The sequence below is a fragment of the Leucoraja erinacea genome, chromosome 31, assembly GCF_028641065.1.
Source record: "Leucoraja erinacea ecotype New England chromosome 31, Leri_hhj_1, whole genome shotgun sequence".
NCBI lineage: Eukaryota > Metazoa > Chordata > Chondrichthyes > Rajiformes > Rajidae > Leucoraja > Leucoraja erinaceus.
Window position 1 is genome coordinate 9,642,300 of NC_073407.1, and position 22,563 is coordinate 9,664,862.

Sequence of the window (22,563 nt, forward strand, 5' to 3'; positions counted from 1 at the left end):
AGTTGCAGGGCTGGCAACTCTCATGCATTGAACATGAGAATCACGCAGTTGGCCAAATTCTCACGCTCTCACGCTGATCACCAATTTCTCACGCTCTGTCGTGAGAAATTCTGTAATCAACGAAAATTTCAAAACTAATATCAACGGCATGGACTGCGGGTGTTGGAGCTGAAAAAGCTGGGATAATGGGAGTGTTCAGCACTGTGAACCTAAGCAGGTAAGCAGCTATGATCAGGGTAAAATAGGGGACCAGGTGTAAGGCTGGACTCAGGGTCAGGAATGAGAGAAGGTATGCAACTGGAGTCAGGGTCAGGAGTAGTACCAGATGTGCAGTGAGACCCAGGTTGGTCAACATGGGCCAAGTGTTTGATTATAATCTGATTTCCATACATGAATATACTAAGATCATTCATGTGCTGCACCTGTTGACCAGAGCCTGGCTCTACTGTGGAATGTAATTTAGCCTAACCTTATTCATAGCTATTCCAATTTAAAGCATAAATATTGTATTCAAGTGCAATTTAAGACTCACTACAGTATGCACCACATTTGTGCAATTTCAAGCTGAAAAATGCGAAAGCTCCGTACCAATGAGAGAGGGACACCCCCCCTCCCATATCCTCTCCCCCCCCCCCCCCCCCCTCCTCGGTCACAATGCTTCCTCGGTCTTGGTCTCTCGCAATTGCTCACTACCAACTCTCACCCAATGTTGGCAGCCCTGTAGTTGGGAACTGAGAATGCATCCTTGTGAGTCACTGACAATTCTTGTGGAGAATGTGTTGTCACCAATCCTCACCCCATTACCCTGATAGCCTTCTGCTTTCTGAAAGCCTTCTCAACTTTGAAACCATGTAGAAACAGCTGAAATATAGTTACATGTTTTAAAAAAAATTCAATGTTATCCCGCCCCCCCCCGTTCCCCCCCCCCGCCCCCCGCTAAACTAAAAAATGGATTTAAATAATACTTTCAACTTTGTTTCAGCTGAAGACTTCATTCAGCTGGATACGCCCTCTATGAATGGTGCAAAGCTAAGGGGCCAGCTGCGAACCAGGGCCTGAGTTCATTAGTTCATAGTGGGCTCAGACTATGTAATACTAAAGGCCCTGTCCCACTTTCCTGAGTTACTCACAAACTCTCCCGAGTTTTCCTCTTGATTCGAACTCTGAGAATTACGGTAATAGCTGTTCGTAGGTACTCGGGGCTATTTTTTTAAATCTCGTGGACTTTTTTTCCAACATGTTTAAAAAAAACGTCCCGACCTACCCCATGCCCCGAATTCCTACGGCTGGCATTACGAGCCGCTTCGAAACATTTCCGGCTCCTATGAGCTCGCTACCGACATTACCCGACATTCCCCACGTTCAAATCAAGGGGAAACCTCGGGAGAGTTCGTGAGTAACTCGGGAAAGTGGGACAGGGCCTTATGGCATACAAACTCCAGCACATTCTGAATTAATACACGTACATGCCAAACAGACATGCGCATTGTCTAACCAGTGCAATCCATGCCAATGATTGCAGAAGCTCAGCCTGTCCCGAGTGTAGACTTTAACTGGCTGATTTGATTTAATCACATCAGCCGCAATTAACATTACTATACCTGGCCATTCCATTCATAATGCCTTTCCTTACTCCTTTAAGTAACACTTGAGAATTTAGTTGGCTAACAGAACTGATGAAAAGTTAGTTGTCACCTTACTCTGAAATTTAGTCTGATTATTTTTAAATTCAAAATATTATTCCTATCATTCATCACGTTTCAACGCATTCAGTGATTACAGCATGGAAACAAGCTCTTCGGCCTGAGTCCACGTCGACCATCGATCATCGTTATAATTACTCTACAATTTGATCATTTTCATTCTGTCCATTTCCTGTTGTGGAATTGATCCACAGGCTGCACACCCAGATTACCCGTCATGTTCAAATTAAAACTGCAGCCCTAATGGCCAAAATAAACAGAAAGGAAGTGTCATACCTAACACCCCTGTCAGGATGTCCTCAAGTGCTCGCAAAATGTTGTTGTTCCAGGAAGTGCAGCATTGCAAACTCTCACTGTACAATGTGATAATGAGCACTCTACCTTGGCAATGCTGGTTTAATAATAAATATTGGGTTGGAGATCAGATAGAATGCCCACTTTCCTCTTTGAAACAATGCCACCTGAGAGAACAGTCAGATTATCAGTTTCATTTCTCTGGCAAAATAATGCAATGCCACCATATTGTAGTGCCAGCGTATATTTTTAAGGGTGTATCCCACTTACGCGATTTTTTTGGGCGATTTTTTTGCCCGTCATAGTTGCAGCAGGTCGCCGAAATGTTGAAAATCCAGCGGCAATCAGAAAAAGGTACGACTCTTTGGGCTACTACTCACGACCATACAGGTGTCACCCCACGGCATGGTATAAATGTAAATTGTCCCTAGTGTATGTAGGATAGTATTAGTGTGTGGGGATCGCTGTTCGGCACAGACTCGATGGGCCGAAGGGCCCGTTTCCAAGCCGTATCTCTAAACTAAACTACACTCTGCAATTTCATTGATTTTGGGCTGAGTAATTGCCAAACTATGCTGCGAAGCATCTCAATAGGATTCTTTCTATGGTGCATCTGTAGAAATTGGTAAGTGGCACTGGAGATATGCTGAACTTCTTTTGTTTTCCGAGAAAGTAGAGGTATTGGTGTGGTTTCTTGGACACGCGTTAGATGCGGCCAAATTGGTGATATTTACACCGAGGATATTCGGTGGCATTAGAATTGTGGGATAGAGAAGATAACATTTTAAATTGTGACGGTTTTGCAATAGAGATTTTAAAATTGGATGCATCTCTCTCACACCCACTTCCTTCCTGTTTGTACTGTGGGAGTAGGAAAAACTATTCCGCCACATCTCGAGTATGACACTTATTTGCATGATGAGCTACTTTCAAGGGAGACAGATTAAATAAAACATGGAGAACTATTGCCTCGCTCTACTAAGAGAGAGAAGGGAGATGGAGGACAGGATAGAGATATGCCCTATCACTCCAGTCATCTGCCAGTAATGAACCAATTCCAATCTCTGGCACATAGTTTGGTTTTGCAGCACAGCCATTGATGAACGCACTGTGCCTAAATGTAACTGCAACGTGATAAACTCAATGACAACAATATAAGATGTTTTAAAATCATAGCTACAATTAACTGGCCTATTATATTGGCTGTCACGTAAACCAAAATAAAAACAAGAACATAATGTATCGTTAAGAGACATTAATGGGCTTGGTTTTAAATGTACACAGCCGGATGCATTTATAAATTTTTATGCAAACCCCCCCCCCCAAAAATTGACGTGTGGAAAATGACGTGTGGACAGATGACAGGACTCTTTTTCAACCTAAAAAATCACCTACATTTCCCTCCACAGATACAGCACTTTACTTTTTGATCAAGATTCTAGCATCTGCTATCTCTTGTGTCTATAACACAATATCTTGGGCGGGCATTATGGCGCAGTGGTAGAGTTGCTGCCTCACAGCGCCAGAGACCCAAGTTCGATCCCGACTACTGCCGCTGTCTGTACGGAGTTTGGAGTCTCTCCCCGTGACCACCTGGGTTTTGTCTGGGTGCTCCAGTTTCTTTCCAAAGACATACAGGTTTGTAGGTTAATTGGCTTCGGGATTGTTGGTCAGCACGGACCTTCTCGGTGGGCCGAGGGACCAGTTTCTGTGCTGTATAAATTAAACTAATGTCACAACAGCGCACATTTTAAAGCAGTATCATTTTTGGCATATCTTATAATAATTGGAAATGTTTCAACCTCATTCGCAATTCAGGTGAATCAATCGTGGGCAACAAATCGAGTCTTTCCCACCCAGGAGAGGGTCTACTTTAATCTGACAATCTTCCCTGTGGGTGCTGTAGGCATCTACACAGCCACTGGCATCATCTATCCTTTGAACTAGATATTAAAACCAGGACATGTCATCCCTCGGAGATTGTCTTAAAATATCTCACTGTGGGGTCCTGAAGAGGGGAGAATTCTCCCTGGTGTAAAAAGGTCAAGATTGATTTCTCAACTACAGTGCGGCAGACCTATTTGAAGAGGGTCATCTAGCTAAAACACCAACTCCATTCTTCTCTCCACAAACAACACCCGACCTGCTGAGAATCCGCAGAATTAATGATTCCAGATTTCCCTCATCTACCGTGTTCTTTCTCTTTTCCCTACATGGATGATCCAGCCATTATCACAAATTGTTTCCAGAAGCTCGCTGTGAACAAACCAACTCCACATCAGAGTGGATGCAAAGTGCTTTTGAATGTGTTGAGGCCATGGAAAGAATTATTTCAAGGCAAATTTTCCATTCAAATCAAATATTCATTACAGATGGGATTTTCACTATTACAAGTTTAAACTTGAACTTTGAATTGAAACATCAATTCTTATGTCCATTTTATTCTTGTTCATTTTCAGAAAGTAAGAATTTTGCCAGCATTAATGGTGAGCCTATCTGATTCTACGCTTAATTTTAAAGCTGAACACCCATCGATTCAATACCCATCTTATCCATAATGTTACTTCAGTTAAGAGTCACACATATTGTAGGGCGAGATCAACCAAATTATCACCTTTGAAGGTCTTGAGTAAACCAAATGAGCTGTTACAACGATACACCACTGAGGTTTTTTAAAAAAAAATCTCTGTTAATCTGGAATGGAGTTCTGTACTTGTAATGTGTCGATTACTTGCTGGTTATTAATCCAGGTCGCTGGATTACTAGCTTGATAATTTAATTACTCTACTACTGCTTTCGTCCTTATAAATCATTGGCGTTAATAAATTTACGTTTATACCAAACTGCCAATTTCACAAAAATAAACAGGTTGTCATTCTGAAAATGCACAACCAGTCGTTGCAATAATCAGTCCTTATAAGTAGCTGGAGTACAAAAGAAAATATTATCCAAGCAAAACATAAGATTCAAATAGGCCAACAAAGGTATTAGACAGCGGCTTAGCACGATAGTCAATCACAGATGGTCATGAATGAATACGATTATTGGCCATATAACATTTTATGGATAACATTTTCCCACATTTTAGCTGGCAATTATCTTGCTACAGGCATCAAACTCCAAGTCCCAGTTTTGCATCGGCTTCCTTGTTCAGCTGAGTAACTGGAAAGAAACAATTTTGATTCTGCTTTTATAGACATCGGGTTTGATAACAGCAAATCACATGACTTTTGATCAATCTTTTTCCTTTCAATTATAAATCTGCAACTGATGTATGCCAAAGTTGCTCATAAAACTCTGTACAATCGATTTGAGAAATTCCGAAGCTGCATGATGGAATTTCAATTGAAAAGCTTGGCTGATTTCCCAGTGAAGAAGCAACATGCTCCTTATTGGCAAAGAGAATGCATTGTTTAGAGGAAGCTTATGTATTTAATCTAGCTTTGGTGATTTAATTGATGGAACCTGCTTTCCACATCAATTTTCGGCTGGGTTGCCCATCACCTGTAAATGGATGCTACATAAACTGTGAATTTAGTGATTTAGTAGAATTTACTACACGATTTGAAAATAATAATCCAAGCTTTGCACGAATAAAAGCGCTTCCATTGCACCTTCAATTTCACAGCAAGAATACGTGCCTCATTCCTGCGTGCTCTGAAATATAGATGAAGATCAATTACATTTAAATGACACAGCCATTTTCCACAGGACTGCAATCGGAAAAAGAAATCTCCAAAATCATTAGATTTACCATTTATCTTGCGTCCATTTATAGGCAATGGGCAGTTTGATAAATTTTAGCCGCAGGTAATGTGGCCTACCAAAAATCTGTAAAATCAACGTGAAATCATTTATTCATTAAACCCAGTGGAGTACTGTAGCCGCAAGTGCGCTCCAAGAAATAAATCAGGGAAGGAGATTAGAAGCCACAGTTTCACCACAGAGTCCTGCTAAGAACGGCTTGCAAAAGCTTGGTGACAGTTTTCAAAATTGAGGAAATTAATTTTGGAACTTTCCTAAATATTTGGATCTAACCAGCTGCTTTGTATAAAGTACTTTCAGTCCCTGATCAATCGGTGCCTACTGTTGTTCTTGTATCAGAGTGGCATTTAGAATGATGATACGAACATTACAGTCCAGAAAATGAAATGAGAGAGAATGGAGAGACTATACATCTGCTTTAATGAGGAAGCCGGATAGCAACTTCTGCTGTCTACGCAGTTAAACACAGAAAACCATGGATCACCCTCAGTAATTCCCTGCTCCTCGAACAGACACACTCCTGTAGAAACAAGGAAATACAGATTGACCCGCCGAGTTACTCCGGCATTGTGTTCTTTTTACGGAAAGCAGCATCTGCAGTTCCCCAGCATCATCCCAACCCCTACTCCACCTTGGCAGTGTACAACCCCAGTATGAACATCAAACTCTCCAATTTCAGGTAATCCACTCCCCCTCTATCGTTTTCTTTCTCTTGATCTACCCCCTCTCACTCACACACACCTTTCCAATCCCCTCCTCCCACCCTCATCACCCCAAAGATAGACACAAAATGCTGGTGCAACTCTGCAGGACAGGCAGCATCTCTGGAGAGAAGGAATGGGTGACATTTCGGGTCGAGACCCTTCAGACTACACACCCACTTTCTTTCCCCTCCTTCACCTACCCCACCTCCCTAGCCTCTCCCTCCAGTGTTCCCATCCTCCCCTTATTTTGGTTCCATTCTTCCTTCCGATCAGCTTCCATAATCTGCCCTTCATTCATCCCCCCGACTCCGATCTCTACCCCTCCCTCCTCCATCTGCCAATTAACACCCTCTCCACCTGGATCCACCCATCACTTGCCAGTTCTACCCCCTCCACCTCTTTATCCTGCCCATCTCCCCTCTTGGTGTAGACAGAGGGTTTCGGCCCAAAATGTCGACTGTTCATTTCCCTCCATAGATGCTGCCTGACTCGCTGAGTTTTTTTGCTGCATTGGCTGGAGTTTACTTTCCTTTAGAGCAGAGGAAACTAGATAGGGAGTATTATGGAAGGGCATAATTAGGGCAAATGGTAAAAAGACCCTCCACATCAGAGGTAACCAGAGGGTACAGGTTTAGGGGCAAGAAGTTTGCAAGGAATTTAAATAACTTATTCTCCCAGGTGGTTGTAATCTGGTACCTGTTGCCTTAACTAGGAGTTGGGGCCAGGTGCTTAAGCAGAGGCACAATATTAGCTACCCTCCAGTCGTCGACACCTCACCCATAGCTAGCGATGATTTCTGCCAGTGGCCCTCCAATTTCTTCCCAACCTGCCACAAGAATCTGGGGAAAAACAAAAAGTGCCTTCTTGGTCCCAGAACAGATGACTTGGTCGCCTCAAAATTAGATGGGGGGGGGGGAATTTTTTTTTTTTTTTTTTTTTTGTAAATCAAACAAACCATGTCAAATGTGCCAAATAAGGATATCCATATGGACTTATCTTATTCCAAAAAAAAGGATAAATTGTCCGATTAAATTTGAGGCAGCCTGAAGCCGCATGAAAAGGTTAGCTGAGGTCCCGCTTTAAGCTTTCACCTCTCACTTTTATACTCAATATTCATCCCAATGAAGGCGAGCATGCCAAACGTCATCTTCAATGTCCACCTGAACCGTCACTTTCAGGGAACCTTTCAGATCCCTCTGTTCTGCATCACTCGCCAGGATTCCACCGTTTACTGCAAGTCCTGGTTTGACATATCAAAATGTTAAATTTCATTTGCTACACCTCACAAGAGTTAAATTTCATTTGCCGTTCCTTGGCCCACTTTTCCAACTGAACTAGATCCTGTTGCAAACTTGGATATCCTTCCTCACTGTCCATTATATCACCCATCTTGGTGTCATCGACAAATTTACTGACAATGGGAATAATTGTCACAAATCCACATTGTCATCCAAATGGTTAATGTAGATAACAAGCAACAGTGGATCCAGCAGCAACCCCCGCGATGTGCTGTTGGTCACAGCCCTTTAATCAGTAAAGCAACCCTCCATATCTATGGTTCACACAGCCAGACATGTGCAGCACAAGGATCAGAAGCTAATGGCTCAATATCTGATCCGTTAAGGTAGTCATTTCCAGTCAGATAGTGGCAGTGGATCATCAGCCTGAAAATCACCACCATCGTTCCTTCCCGCTTAACGGAATAGTTAGGGCAACACGATGGCAGAGTTGCCTTACAGCACTAGAGACCCGGGTTCGATCCCGACTACGGGTGCTGTCTGAATGGAGTTTGGACATTCTCCCCGTGACCGCGTGGGTTTACTCCGAGAGCCCCAGTTCCTCCCACACTCCAAAGGCATATAGATTTGTAGGCTAAATGTCTTGGTAAAATTGTAAATTGTCCCTAGTGTGTGTAGAATAGTGATAAGTGTGACTCGCTGTATCTCTAAACTAAACAAACTAAATAACTAAGAATCTGTCCCAGAATGAATAAATATGAACACATTTCCACCGAGATATAATTGTCACAAATCTATGCTCTAGTTGCAGGGCAATATACCAAGTGCAAGCCAAAATAAATGAATTCTTTCACCAGCTGATGCAGAACAAGGGAACAAACATTATGACACAACTGCAAATAACACATCATGTATATCATGATCAGAAATAGCACAAACTTTCATTACAAGTTCCATTCTGTTGCTGCACTATTTATTTTTGCACTACATCAGATTGCATTACAATCTGTGCACCATTCTGCTGTTTTGCATTTGTCATTTTATTTATTGCTATTATCGTGCATACTGTGTACTCTTATAAGCTTCATGCAAACAGGTGTCGTGCAAATAAGCAATTCCTTTGCACTCTGGCAAACTCACCCAAATCCAAATCAATCTAAACTACAATATTGATTTCTGCTACTCTAAGCACATTGCCTGCAAATAAAGATGCATTTACACTACACATTTACATCATTTTAGCTTCAAACCAATGTTATAGCAAGATCAAAACTGTAGGACTTTATTCTCCATAGAATTTTGCTTTTTACTTGCAGACAGTATAATCCACTGTGCAGGTTGAAGCTCCAATAACTACAATTTTTGGAAAATTACCATGCCACAGCTAAGCTGTCAATGCATTTTTAATCTCATTACTATCAGGAATAGAATTTGCAAGCAAAATTTATAATTGACCATAAAACAGAATAATACAGCACAAGATCAATAATACCACAATGTCTGTGCTGATACCATCTCTATATCCATAATCCATACCCTTCCATTCCCTGCATATCCATGAGCCTATCAAAAAGCCACTTGAATGCCACCATCATATCTGCCTCAACCACCAACCCTGGCAACGCATTCCAGACACTCACCACCCTCTGTGTAAAAAAAGGTTGCCCCGCTCATATCATTGAACTTAAAGCTCCCTCACCTTAAAACTATGCCTTAAGCATAAGCATAAAACAGGACTTCAACGGGCAATTATTAACAATTTCCAAACAAGGACCGAGTCATAGAGAGATAACACATAGGAAATTATTACTTATCACCTTCCATTCTTAACAGATCTCACTATTTGGACCCTTTTGTCTTCTCCACTTATCACCTATGGCCTTGGCTACCATCTCCACCTTTCTCTTCACACCCGACACATCTGCCATTCAACCCCTCCTCACGTGGATCTACCTATCACTTGCCAGCCTATGCCCTCTCTTCACCTTTCAACCTGCTATCTCCCCTCTTCTCTGTCAGTGTGAAGAAGAATCCCCGAATCAGTCTGTGCATTTCCTGTATAGATGCCACACGGCCGGGCTCCTCCTGATGTGTTTTCATTTGCTCAGAAACACCAGTGCTAGATCTTTGGTAAGAGTATCAGGAGTCCCATTGCCTTGAGCATTATTCCCTTCAAGTATTTATCCAATTTGTCGATCACAAGGTTATAAACGCTGACACCATAAGAGGTTGATCAGCCCACCATGCTAGAACAGTTACTTAAAAAGAATGGAATTTAAAGCTTTCACGAACACATTTCCATAATTTATTCTTACAAGCAACGCTGGATTGATGATATACCCTGAAATTCATTAAATGTACACTTCAAGGACATACAACCAAATAGGAACATTTGCCCCGTAAACTACTTAGTCATATTAAGCAGTAAAAAACATTTTCATTATTGCTTCATTTTCAGTTTAAGAATGCTTGACCTGATGAAGGTTATTTTTCACAAATACTTCCATTACTAAAAGTAATTGAATTCCAAACTTTGGAATTTCCCCACTAAATTAAAATTTCAAAAAAAATAAACAAGTATTTGACAATTAAAATGCGAATTAACAGCACATTAAGTAGTTTCCATTTTCAAGGAATGGAAATGACGAATTCTCAATGAAAGCCAATATTTTAAAAATAAATGTGCAAGAGCAAGGAATTTTAATGGAACTGTTCAGCGTTCTGCATTACAGTCTGAAGAGCCATTTGAATAAATGAAAATGTACAAATGGAAGCAAGCTCCAAAGATCAAGAAGATAATGACTGTCACTAACAATGAACTGTAACATTTTTGACATGTTTCCAATAAGCCATTTATTAACCCAAATTATTTGTAACATTATTCATATACACATAACTTAATGGATGGCAAAGAAACCATCAAGTAATTAAACGAAGACTATAAAGCTTGGCTGAAATCCAACTAGGACTAAGGGATTACTTGCATAAACTGTTCCTGGACATTTCACAGATTGTAACAATTGCAATTGTTTGCCGTTTAAGTAGATTGATTTCAAAATTACATTTTCAACCAACATGACATAGTACAGGCAAGATGTACAAAGAAACCAACGCACCAACCAAATAAGCATATTCTATTCAGTGAAAGCCAGGCACACAATTTGCTTAATTGCAAAATTACTTACTTTATTGATAAGGATTCTGTAGTCTTCTACCATCTGGTCATTGTTGTGACATCCCGCAAGCAGTTGCCAAACCTCACCTCGAAGAGCTTCAGGAACACCACTTCTTACTAAAGCAGGCAGAGGTTTGGGTCTCACACTCAAATTTAGATGCCTGAAAATGAATGTCAGACCAACACTTAAGAAAGAAAAGTTTAAAATAATGATAAAATAAATCTGTTTTTACAAAATCTCGAATGGAAATACTGATAACAATACGAGTACATGATGCAATATTTTCTCTCACTATATGCATGCATAATCAAAATAAAATCCATGGTTCAGCTATGATCCTATTATGCCATTGTTGGATATGCCACCAGTTCTTGTAGCCTACATCACAGTTAATAAAGGAAAACATCTTTGTTCTAATAACTTCAAGAATCTGTGGGCAGTCATCCCTAGGCCACCATGTCCTCTCCAATTGTTGTATTCCCTTGTTGTTTCTGCCTTGCCAAATTAATTCCATTTTTCACTTTTCTCATCTGGTCAGTCTACTGACATCTTCCTGCATGCTACAGCTAACTTCCAACTATGGGCCACAACTCCTGTATCATATGTAAATGTCTTATTTTAATCACATCTCCTCTTTAAGAGCTTCAAACCGATGTTGGCATTCCCTGTTCTAATTAACCTAATTATAACCCTGAAATATTGACTGCTTCTCTCCCCACTGGTGTGCTTTTTGACCTGCTGAGGATTTCCAATTGCCCACTAATATCCCACTTTTACCTTACAAAAGGAGACGTTCATCTTTTTGGCCTTCAGCATTTCAGATAAAAGCACATCAGGAAAGAGGTTTTCACTTCAAGAAGTAAAAACTGTTACATCTAAGGAAATGCTCACAGGCTGTGGAAAACTGTTGATGTGATTTCGCTTTGGGAAAGAGCAATGAACAGTCTCTGTGAAACATCTCCGCTTGCAGTTCAATCAAAACAAAAGCATTATTGCAAGTGCCTTTCAAAGCACCAAGGTACAACAGATGAACGATCAATAGATGCAAGATAGACACAAAAAGCTAAAGTAACTCAGCAGCTCAGACAGCATATTTGGAGAAAAGGAATAGGTGATATTTCGGGTCGAGACCTTTCTGCAGACTCAAAATAAGAAGTGACATTTTGGGTTGAGATCCTTCTGACCAATAGATAATAAATGGAAACTACAATATCAATGTTATTTAAAAAATAAACTTTTGAGGACATCTTCAATGATAAGTTAACCAAAACTTTAATGCAATAAGATTAAATTTGACCGAATCTCTAACACATTATTGCATCGGCTTGTAGTGATAAGAATATTGAGTATTACACAAGCTGTGGACAAAATAGACTTGCAATACCCAAATAGGTAATGTTTAGAGGGATATGGACCAAACAGGCAAATGGATCTTGCTTGGATGGGGCGGTATGTGCAATTTGGGCTGATAGGTCAATTTCCGTGCTGTATAACTTATGATCTATTTGCAGACTAGGAAGAAATCTCCAAAAATGGTCGCCAATGCAGGAAAAATATCAAACAATCTGTCCACAGCAAAATCTGTTTACGAAAGTAGTGAATAATCTCCTTCAATTATTTCAACAAGGATAAATGTTGACACTGGAGCCAACCTCTCAGCTCATCTTCAAAGAAGCGCTGTGGTTGTTTTGGCACTGGTCGCAGGGCCGGATTTAGATGAAGAGTGGCCCTAGGCTATTCCACTTGTGAGGCCCCTCCCAATCCGCCACCCCCACGATGAGAGGAAGATGGAAGAGGCCAACAGATTGACACCGATGTGCAGCCGAGCGTGGCCAATGAGATAAGGGCTGGAAAGCTGCACTTATTATTTATTGCCAGTGCTAGTGTCGAGTTATCGGCTTAAAACACTATTATTCTGAAATGGAGGGCAAGGAAAATTACTGAAGTCTTGTTTAGAGATAACAGTGTGTTGTGACAGCATATGTAAGAAAGACCTATGACAGTGTCAAAAATATTATACACCAGGCCCGTACGAAACTTTTCAAAAAGGGGGGTGGCATGGCAGGACTACAAAAATATTATGTGAAATAAGTGCACGCAGCGCATATCACAAGCGCGAAGCTGAAAGACCCTTGTGGCCGGGGTTTAAGATGTTCTCTGGTGCATTCTGAGCCTTACTTTGGAGCATTTATTGCACCAAATTTATGACCAATATTTCAGAAATAATTTTGGTTGAGTCAAGAGTGATGAGTGGTTGGAATGGGACGATTGGAGTCATTGTTGTATACATTTATTTCAATCAAGAATTGAAGCTGTTCTTGTTTTAATAATGAAGTTGTACTGTAAAATGTTATGTAAAAAGTTATAAAGGAGCATGCAAACACTACAAAGTGCTGGAGCAACTCAGCAGGTCAGGCAACGTCTCTGGAGAAAAAAAAACATTGGGTGATGTCTGAAGAAGGGCTCCAACCCGAAAGTCATCAATCCTTTTTCTCTAAGATTCTGCTTGGCCCGTCTAGCTGCTTTGTGTCCAACATTGGAAAACTGCGCATATTATGTTCAAACTCAGTACTCTGGTTTTTTTAATTGGAAATCAGGGCTGACAGGTATATAATATATATAGATTAATCTGACAGAAGAAAAGACAGAACATGTATTTTAACATAGGCATCTGTGTAATTAAATTTCAAAATGTCCAGACTCCTTTGCATAGGCAGAATGTTAATTAATTAACATGTTAATGTTCTACCATCTCATTCTCCCCCTTCCTCCATTGCTATAATGTCTATTAGATGACTAAATTAAACAGTGAAATGACTTAAAGATTCAATGAAAATACTGCAGGATCCTAATTACAGCCTATGATTTTATTACCCCAGGGGCACCTATTATTTTATATTCAAATTATTTTTGCAAAACAATCTCTACTCTGCTGAACTGAACACTCATGGGGAATCTACAGCGGAAGCTGTCAGAAAGGTAAGCAAATATTTGAAAAGTCTCAAAATGGAAAGGAAATTAAAGTTTGATGGAAGGTCTAAACAACACTATTTCTATTAAAGAAGGGAAATTTAGGGTTAATAAAAAATGTGTTCTACTGCAGGCTGAGATGGGGGGGGGGGGGGGGGGGAATGTTCTCTAATTGGAGAATCAGAGTCTCCTGGACCACTTGGCCTCTCCAGCCATTCGATATCATGATGGCCTCAACTCTGTGCCAGTGATTCATAACCCACAATTTGTCAATCTTTCAAATATTTATCCATCATCTAAAATATATCCAAATATATCAAAAGAACCGGCCTCCACCACCTTCAGGAGCAAAGGATTCCAAAGAGTCACCACCCTCCTATATAAGAAATTTCTTTGCACCTCAGTTTGAATGACCAGCCCTCATTTTCTAACAATATCCCCTGGGTAGCGACTCTTCCACAAGTAGAATTATCTCAACATATACCCTAGCAAGGACCACTACGATCTTATATCCCCAAATTACATAATTCTTCATTCTCCTAAACTACATTGAATAGAGATCTACAGTACAACTGCTTAACTAACAACCTGGGACTTTGACATGGTGTATAGAGTCAGAGAGATACAGCACAGAAACAGGTCAAACTGCCCAGCAAGTCTGCGCTAACCATTAATCATCCAGTCAACCTAACCCCATTTAAATAAAATTCTTCCCAAATTCCCATCGGGTCTCCCCAACAGACTTTCTACCGCAGCACCAGAGAGAGCATCCTAACATACTGCATCTCTGTGTGATATCTTAGTTGCACAGCTGTCGATAGGAGAGCTCTTCAGCGGGTCATCTCCAGAGCACAGAAAATCATTGGGAATCAGCTCCCAGCCCTGGAAGACATCTACAACGCACGCTCTCAGAAAAGCCATCAGCATCTGGAAGGACTCCACACACCCATGCCACCGTCTGTTAACGTCTGCCAACTTCTTCCATCTGGCAGACATTATAAGGCCTTTTACATCCGCACCTCCAGACTGAGAAATAGCTTTTTCCCTAGAGCTACAACTGCACCGAATCAGTCTGCTAGGCGACCCCCATAATCTGCCTTTGCCCCCATAATCAACTGGCACAAATGACTTATCTCAACACAGTGACAGCTGCTGCAATTTTTAAGCTCAGCGTACATGGAACCTATTTGTACTTTTACCTTATTTATTTATGTTATAGCATTGATACGGAAGTTGCAATCTTAATCTCGTTGTTCTTGTACAATGACAATAAAGATATATTATTATTATATTATATTATTAAAATCACCTACACACCACCGGGGGCAGTTTACCAATTAACGCATCAACCTGTACACCTTTGGAGCGTAGGTAGAATTTGGGAGCACGCTGTCACGGGAAGAAGATACAAATTCCACAGACAGCACCAGAATTACGCCCACATTTTGGGGTGCGCAGTGGCGTAGCAGTGAAGTTGCTGCCTTACAGTGTCAAAGATCCGAGTTCAATCCCGACTTTAGATTTGAATTTAAAATGATCATGTATGGGAATACAGTATTACAAGATTTAGATATTACTGGAAAAAGACAAAACAAGCTATTCGAACCTCTTGATAACTGTGAACAACTACCTTTCTGCTCAGAAATTATCAAGGTAATTCTCTGCAGTTGTGCAGAAAAAGTTGTAATATGTAAAAATGCACCCAATTCTTTTCAAATACAGAATTCTAAGTAACAAAACTAGAAAACATTGATCCGTCACAGAACTTCAATGCAAATCCCAGTGGGTATTTCCCACTCACCATTTTGACAGTAGATCTCCCCACGTCTCTAAAATCTTCTCACCACATTCTTTGGACACGTCACCAGAGCCACTCAGGAGAGGCTCATCATTATCTGAAGAAAAGGAAGACAAAACTAAATGACAGGAAGACGATTTTCATTCCGTCTGTCTACATCACGACTAAAATGCTGCTTTTCTGATCAAGCATTACCCAACATCAAAAAACACGTTAACCATGAAAGCTGAACACTATGTTCTTTGACTTTAAAGGTAGAGTGAAGAAGGAGTTTTGGCCCGAAACGTTGCCTATTTCCTTCGTTCTGTAGATGCTGCCCCACCCGCTGAGTTTCTCCAGCATTTTTATTTACCTTCGATTTTCCAGCATCTGCAGTTCCTTCTTAAACATTCTTTGACTTTAAATTCTGTTCTATTTGCTACATTATCGCACTCTTAGTATTTGCACAGCAGTTGCTTTTTAATCTATTTGAAATGCAGAGGATGAAAGGTCAATTGATTGTTTAAAGCATCTGTCCTCTAAGAGCAGATGATCGCAGCTAATCTTTTCAAATGGAACAACCCTTCAACGAATCAATTAAGAAAAATGGTGCAAGGATTGCCCAAAATGCCCCCTCCCCCCCCCTTTATAAAACAGCAGATGCTGGTTTATAAAGAAGGACACAAGGTGTTGGAGTAACTCAGCGGGTCTGGCAGCATCCCTGGGGAACATGGATAGGCGACATTTTGGGTTGGGAGCCTTCAGATTGATTGTGGGGAGGGGGTGGGCGGGAGCTGGCTAAGAGATTATGCAGGACAAAGCGTGGCAAATACAATACAAGATTGACACAAACGATGGGGGGGGGGGAGGGGGCTTTAAAAAAAGTTTCCCTTGAATCAGTCCCCAGATTAACAATGGGCTTGACCAAAATGGGGGAAAACCAGAAAGTGAAAGATATACTTGAAACCTCACTGGTCCTTTCATCTCAGTTCAAAATGATTTCTACACTCAATTAAACTAACGGCATAAAAATCATCAATGCCTAAAATGGACAACATTTTAAAACCAGATTGGGATCCTTAAATCCCAAAATCTTGTTAATTGCATGAACGTCAAATTAATAAAAAGTCAACTCAAAGTTACAGTTTAGGCTTAGGAACCCACCTTCCTCTTCATCATCTTCGGGTGGTGAAGGTATGATGGATCCCTGCGATCCGTAATGAGGCATGCGTATGTTCGGGCTTGCCGTTGTTTTTATGCGCTCGCGCTCAGACTCGCTTTCCAAACTCGCCACCTCGTACAGTGTATCACTATTGCTCTTTCTTTCTTTTTGATCAATCTGCAAAATTTAATGAGAGGTTGATCAGTGATACTGAGCATGTGTAATAGACAACATTCAGTAGATAACCTTGCTACTGACAGTTAGGTCTCATGATAACTCTCTGTTGTATAACGTTAGTATCTCCACCAATGTAAAGCACTTTGGCCAACGAGAGTTATTTTTTAAATGTGTTATATAAGTGACTTGGCTTGACTTGATAAAAACTGCAAGATTTCCAAGCTCTACATTTCGATTTAGCTGGGAAAAATGTGTTCAGTTTCTAGGAATGTTTAATGTGCGTTTAAGGAATGGCTCTAATGGGGTTAAAGTTGGAAAGGACATGATACCCAGTAACTAACAGGCATTTACATCTAAAATAATTTTGTTTTCTATCGGAAGGAACTGCAGTTGCTGGAACAGCATCTTGTATTTCGCTTGGGCAGCTTACAGCAGTGGTATGAATATTGATTTCTTGAACTTCCAGTAATCCCCGCATTCCATCCCTCCCCCACCAAAGTCGTTTTCACCCAACAAATAGCTAACAATGGCCTGTTTCCTTTATCATCGTTAAGTTTTTTGCCTATCTCCCATTCATTGTTCTTTATCTCTCCACATCATTGTATATATCTCTCATTTCCCTTTTCCCAGGCTAGTCGGAAGAAGGGTCTCGACCCAAAATGTCACCCGTTCCTTCTCTCCAGGGATGCTGCCTGTCCCACTGAGTCACTCCAGCTTTTTGTGTCTACCTTGACCTTTGTTTACCCGTATCTTTTCCCCCTGTAAAACTGCTGACTAAGCAGTTGCCATGAGAAGTTAGCTATCTTTGTGTAGTCATGAAGCATAAAAGGAGTTTTATAATGCACCTCAGACCAGGATCTGGAACGGTGCCAGGACCTTGGAGTTCTCCTCACCAACCTTCACAAGCACAAGCCCCAGTGGGCAGAAGGCCATGAGACTGGTGACTACAACCACTGCTAATATATATGTGGAAACAGGAACGGACAGATGACAGGAGATTTTTTGCTTTATTGATCCTTTCTCCTGAGTTGTATAGTAGCTGCTTCATTAATTATTCTGCCTGCATTTTACTATAATAAACTGTTTGTAACCTTGAGGTACACTTTTGCCAATAATTGATCCAATTCCTCGAAAACCTCTTACATCTTATTATCACGACGACGACCGATGATGCACAGCAGGCATTTAGAATAATACAGCACAGGCCCTTCGGCCCACAATGTTTGTTCGGAACATGATGCTTAGTTAAACTGATTTCATCTGCTAATACATGATCCATATCCCTCATCTGATTTCATCTACTAATACATGATCCATAGCCCTCTATTTCCTGCACTTCCATGTGCCTATCTATAAGCTGTTGTGGTATTTGCTTCCACCACCATTCTTGGCAATGCGTTCCAGGCCCCCACTACTCTGTTAAAACCTTGCCCTGCACAACTCCATTAAAATACCCCCCCCCTCCAATCTTACAACAATTCCACCTTGAGGAAAAAAGATTCAGATTGTCTACCCTTTCTGTGCCTCTGATAATTTTATATACCTCTATCAAGTCTCCCCTCAGCCACTGACATTCCAGAGAAAACAATCCAAATCTCTCCAACCTTTCCGTTGCTGAAACCCTCTAATCCAGGCAGCATTCTAGTAAACCTCTTCTGCACCCTCTTGAAACCCTCCACATCTTTCCTGTAATGGGGCAACCAGAACTGCCCGCAAATCTCCAAAAGATTCGTACATCGTTGCGAAGGTAAATTCTTCCAACAGGTTTTAACGGGTAAATGAAAAATGTACCATACAAGTGAAAACGTGGCAAAATGAAGTGTGCATGCAATGGTCACTTTTTTTTTAAGCATCAAATGTTTTTCAGGTGTAGTAATAACCTGCATGATGCACACAGCATAAAGCAGAAATTTAATCTCCAAATCATTCACGGCACAGATTTCCACCACATGGATCTACTTAGAGGTCAGATCAGGGAGCAGGGTGCTCATGAGGATCTAAACAGTTACTAATCCAACTTTTGGTCATTAACTGGCAGCCTGCTTAAAAAAGCGTTGCAAACTGCCTGCTAGAACTCATGCACTGATCAACAATCTCAGTTAAATTATCCTCTGCTGGCTGACCGAAATATTATTACCTGTTTAAGCTTCAAGTAAAAAGTCTCCGTATAACTCCGTTTACTGAAGGGCCAAAACATTCTTTCACTGGATGGGCACACTCTCACTTTGGTCTCCAGAAGAAATCGAACTGGCTCTTGCACTTCAGTGACAACCAAGTCAACTGCGGTAGTCATGTAAAGCAACCTGTCTGGAAGAGGTACAATGCTGTTTATTAACAGGCTATGTGCACATTATAATTGGGTCCTTTAACCAAAACATAAAAGGCAGACATGTTTAGGTTTATTATTGTCATATGTACCGAGGTACTGTGAAAAGTTTTGTTTTGCTCTCCAAACAAATCACATATACCATACATAAATGCAATCGTCAAACTCAAATACAATAGAAGAATAGAGTAAAGGGGAAGATGTAGAGTGTAAAAAAACTATTTCTCAGTATTGTAACCCATCAGTTCCATAGACAGAGTCAAATGTCCACAATGGTGTAAAGCTGAATCATTCAGTCCCAATTGGCATTGCATATATTTTGTTCATCCACATCTGGTTTCCTATTGAACACAAAGCTTATCACTGCATTTTTCTTTTCTAAAGAAAAGCCACTAGTAATTGCAGTGTCACTGCCCCTCTCCCTTCATGACCATATATGCTGGGCTTGGCAGCCAAAGCCACATGCTATTTGTTGATTAAAAAAAATGTACCAAGGATCGACAATACAGAAGGAGTACTTATGAACAGTACATATCAACTGTATCATTACATTCATCTGGTCATTACTCAACCCAAGTCAGACAAGCAGCCATTCCAAGCACTGAGATCCCTTAAATTTACCCCCAACGAAACAACCTTCCTCCTCATGAACTGTACTTGGTGATCTGTGGATGCCATCTATCTGTTTTCAACCAGTATCTTGCGCTATGCAATAACAAACAAGTCACAACCACTTTTTCAAACTCAGCTGGAGAGGCGTGCTTCAAGAACATGTTTTCCGGACTATTTTAATACATTGCATAAAATCAAAATTTCATCCACATCGTCCCAATATTCAAATCACTATTTATCCACAGATGTCCGCTTTAACCTTAAATTTTTTTTTGAATAACATAACTGGAAATGCTGGGAAAAATTAAAAGCAGAACATTTTGCAATATGTTTTCTAATTCATAGGCAAATCTACATCGTATTATTCTAATTTAGCATTACTGGGCCACCCTACACCACACCAAATTGTCAAAATCAAATGCATCACAAGCTTCACCTAACCCACGATTGGATTAGAATACGATTAAGTAGTGGAGACTGATAACTCTCAATCTACTTGTATCTTATCTTTTATTCGACACCCGCAGCCTAAATAGGAACCATATAGATAGCCGATAGCTGACCCAGTGACCCGGGTTCAATTCTTATCAATAGGAAGCCTTTCTGTACACCGCAGCTCACAATGTGACACTTCAAAGCACGCTTGCTTTCTCTGGCTTCTCCTATTCTGTTGAAAGGTCCTTGATCCAAAATGTCAATTTTCTCTCTCTCTGCAGATAACACCTTATCTACCGAGTGAATCTAGCACTTTTTAGTTCAGATATCCAGCATCTAAAGTTTTTTGATTATTTTTATTGAGGCACGGGGTAACGAAGGATTAGGCTAAACATAACTGAAAGGTATTGAGAAGGACCAAAAGCTGAAACAGCAAGGGAACCTGGGGGTCATAATAAAACCACAACATTCAGTCTCAAGGAAGTCTATATGTGTTGTCGGTAAGAGGACTTTCTCATCAAATGATTAAATGCACCAACAAGAAATGACCTCCATTTCACAAAAGCATCAACATGACCACTTCACACGTTTTTTATTATTTTTATTAAACAATTTCCTTTCAATCTCGTACATTTCACTCCTCCATTAACTCAGTCATCTAAAATTCAACTAAACACATCCCATTTTGCTCCAAATAGGAATTTACCCTCGAAAATTAATCGATACTTCCATATTTGCATTTGTCACCAAGTCTTAGCATGCAAACAGGTGAATCGACCCGAATTCCCATCAATCCTCCTCACATTTTACCATTCACCTATGCAAGGAACAGTTTACAGTGTAAAAATAATCTGACAACCAGCCCCTCTTTGGAATGTGGGTGAAAACTGGAGCACACGCAATGCCTGGGAGAAAGTGCAAACACCACACTAGCAGCACTGGAGATCAGGATTAAACCAGGGTCAATCTCTACAAACTCTCTCTACTCACCTTCTCCCAGCCTGCAACCATCCAAAAACTCAACTGTTCCTCCTTTTTGATTCTGCTTCCTTCACTCCACCATCGAATCCCAAAGCCCCAAAACGTATTTCCAAACCCCTGAATCCACCTCTCTACTCTGAGATTCTTCAAAACCTACTTCAAGCTTTTGGTCACCAATTAAATTAATTCCTTTGAATTGCCTAGCGACACGTATTTTATAAATGCGATATGTGCTGCGTTTAGTGCAATTTTCAGTCATACAAAGACGACTAGGGAAGTGCTAGATGAAATAAAAATCAAAATTGGCATCTGACACTTTCAGATGGAGAATTACGCATTGAGATGTCAGCAACTGATGAGCAATAACTAGGTGAAACAGTTTGTGCTGTTGTTTGGTCTGGGCTCCTAATTCTCAAATTAATTATTGTAGGTGCAAATATGGAGAAAAATCACCAGGAAGCACTTTTTAAATGATATTCTTAACTTTTGAGTCACTAAGATGCGCATTTTTTTTTATTACCTTTAGGCGTCTCTTCATTTACAGCTTGAAAATGCGGCGTGTTGGGATTCCAGCTGCCAGTAATGATGTAAGATTTGCCATCTGAGCTTTTACCCATTGATTCCTGCAAATAAATATATTGCAACAGACTGGGTGTTACTGCTAATTAACTAATATGCAGCTTGTATTATGAAACTTTGCATGTTTTCGTTTGGTACGTGGGTGAAAACTTATCGCTATGAAGCAATTGCCACCACAGGATGATTGCACACTGTTCAGTCTTTACTGGCACTTGCTTTCTTGCATTGAGTTTGTTAAAGCCATCGTCAAACTTTGAAGGATGTCATAAAGGGCATGAGTGACCATTTTAGTTGTTAGACCATATCAAGCAACCCATGCATGGCAAGGAGGCATGAAACTATTCAAGTACGATTCAGACATGATCACTACTGACAAAAGGATCCAATTCATGCTTTTCCACCATCCCTATTAGTTTAGATACAGTGTGGAATCGGGACCTACAGCCGACCGAGTGCATGCCAACCATTGATCACCCCTTCACACTAGTTCTATTATTTCAATTTCTCATCCACTCCACTGGGGACAAGTACCTAGGGACCCCTTAACACCTAGTTCCCATTATTTCAATTTCACATCCGAGGTTACAGGGGACAATTTATTTGACCAAACCTACCATATTTGGGATGTGGGAGGAGATAACAGGACTATTCGTAGGGATTCAGA

The 22,563-nt window shown here is 40.6% G+C and overlaps 1 protein-coding gene across 7 annotated transcripts in view; it reads right to left on the reverse strand.

The window, feature by feature from the left end:
* Window positions 1–22,563, reverse strand: part of LOC129711885 (rab GTPase-activating protein 1) — a 154,372-nt gene that overhangs the window by 76,128 nt on the left and 55,681 nt on the right. For all 7 annotated transcript variants that reach the window (XM_055659877.1, XM_055659881.1, XM_055659880.1 and 4 more), the window contains 5 exons: window positions 21,841–21,943; window positions 19,104–19,273; window positions 16,792–16,966; window positions 15,652–15,745; window positions 10,890–11,040 (listed from right to left, as the gene is read on the reverse strand). In XM_055659877.1, the coding sequence (XP_055515852.1) occupies window positions 10,890–11,040; window positions 15,652–15,745; window positions 16,792–16,966; window positions 19,104–19,273; window positions 21,841–21,943 (693 nt within the window). The remainder of the gene's footprint in view (window positions 1–10,889; window positions 11,041–15,651; window positions 15,746–16,791; window positions 16,967–19,103; window positions 19,274–21,840; window positions 21,944–22,563) is intronic.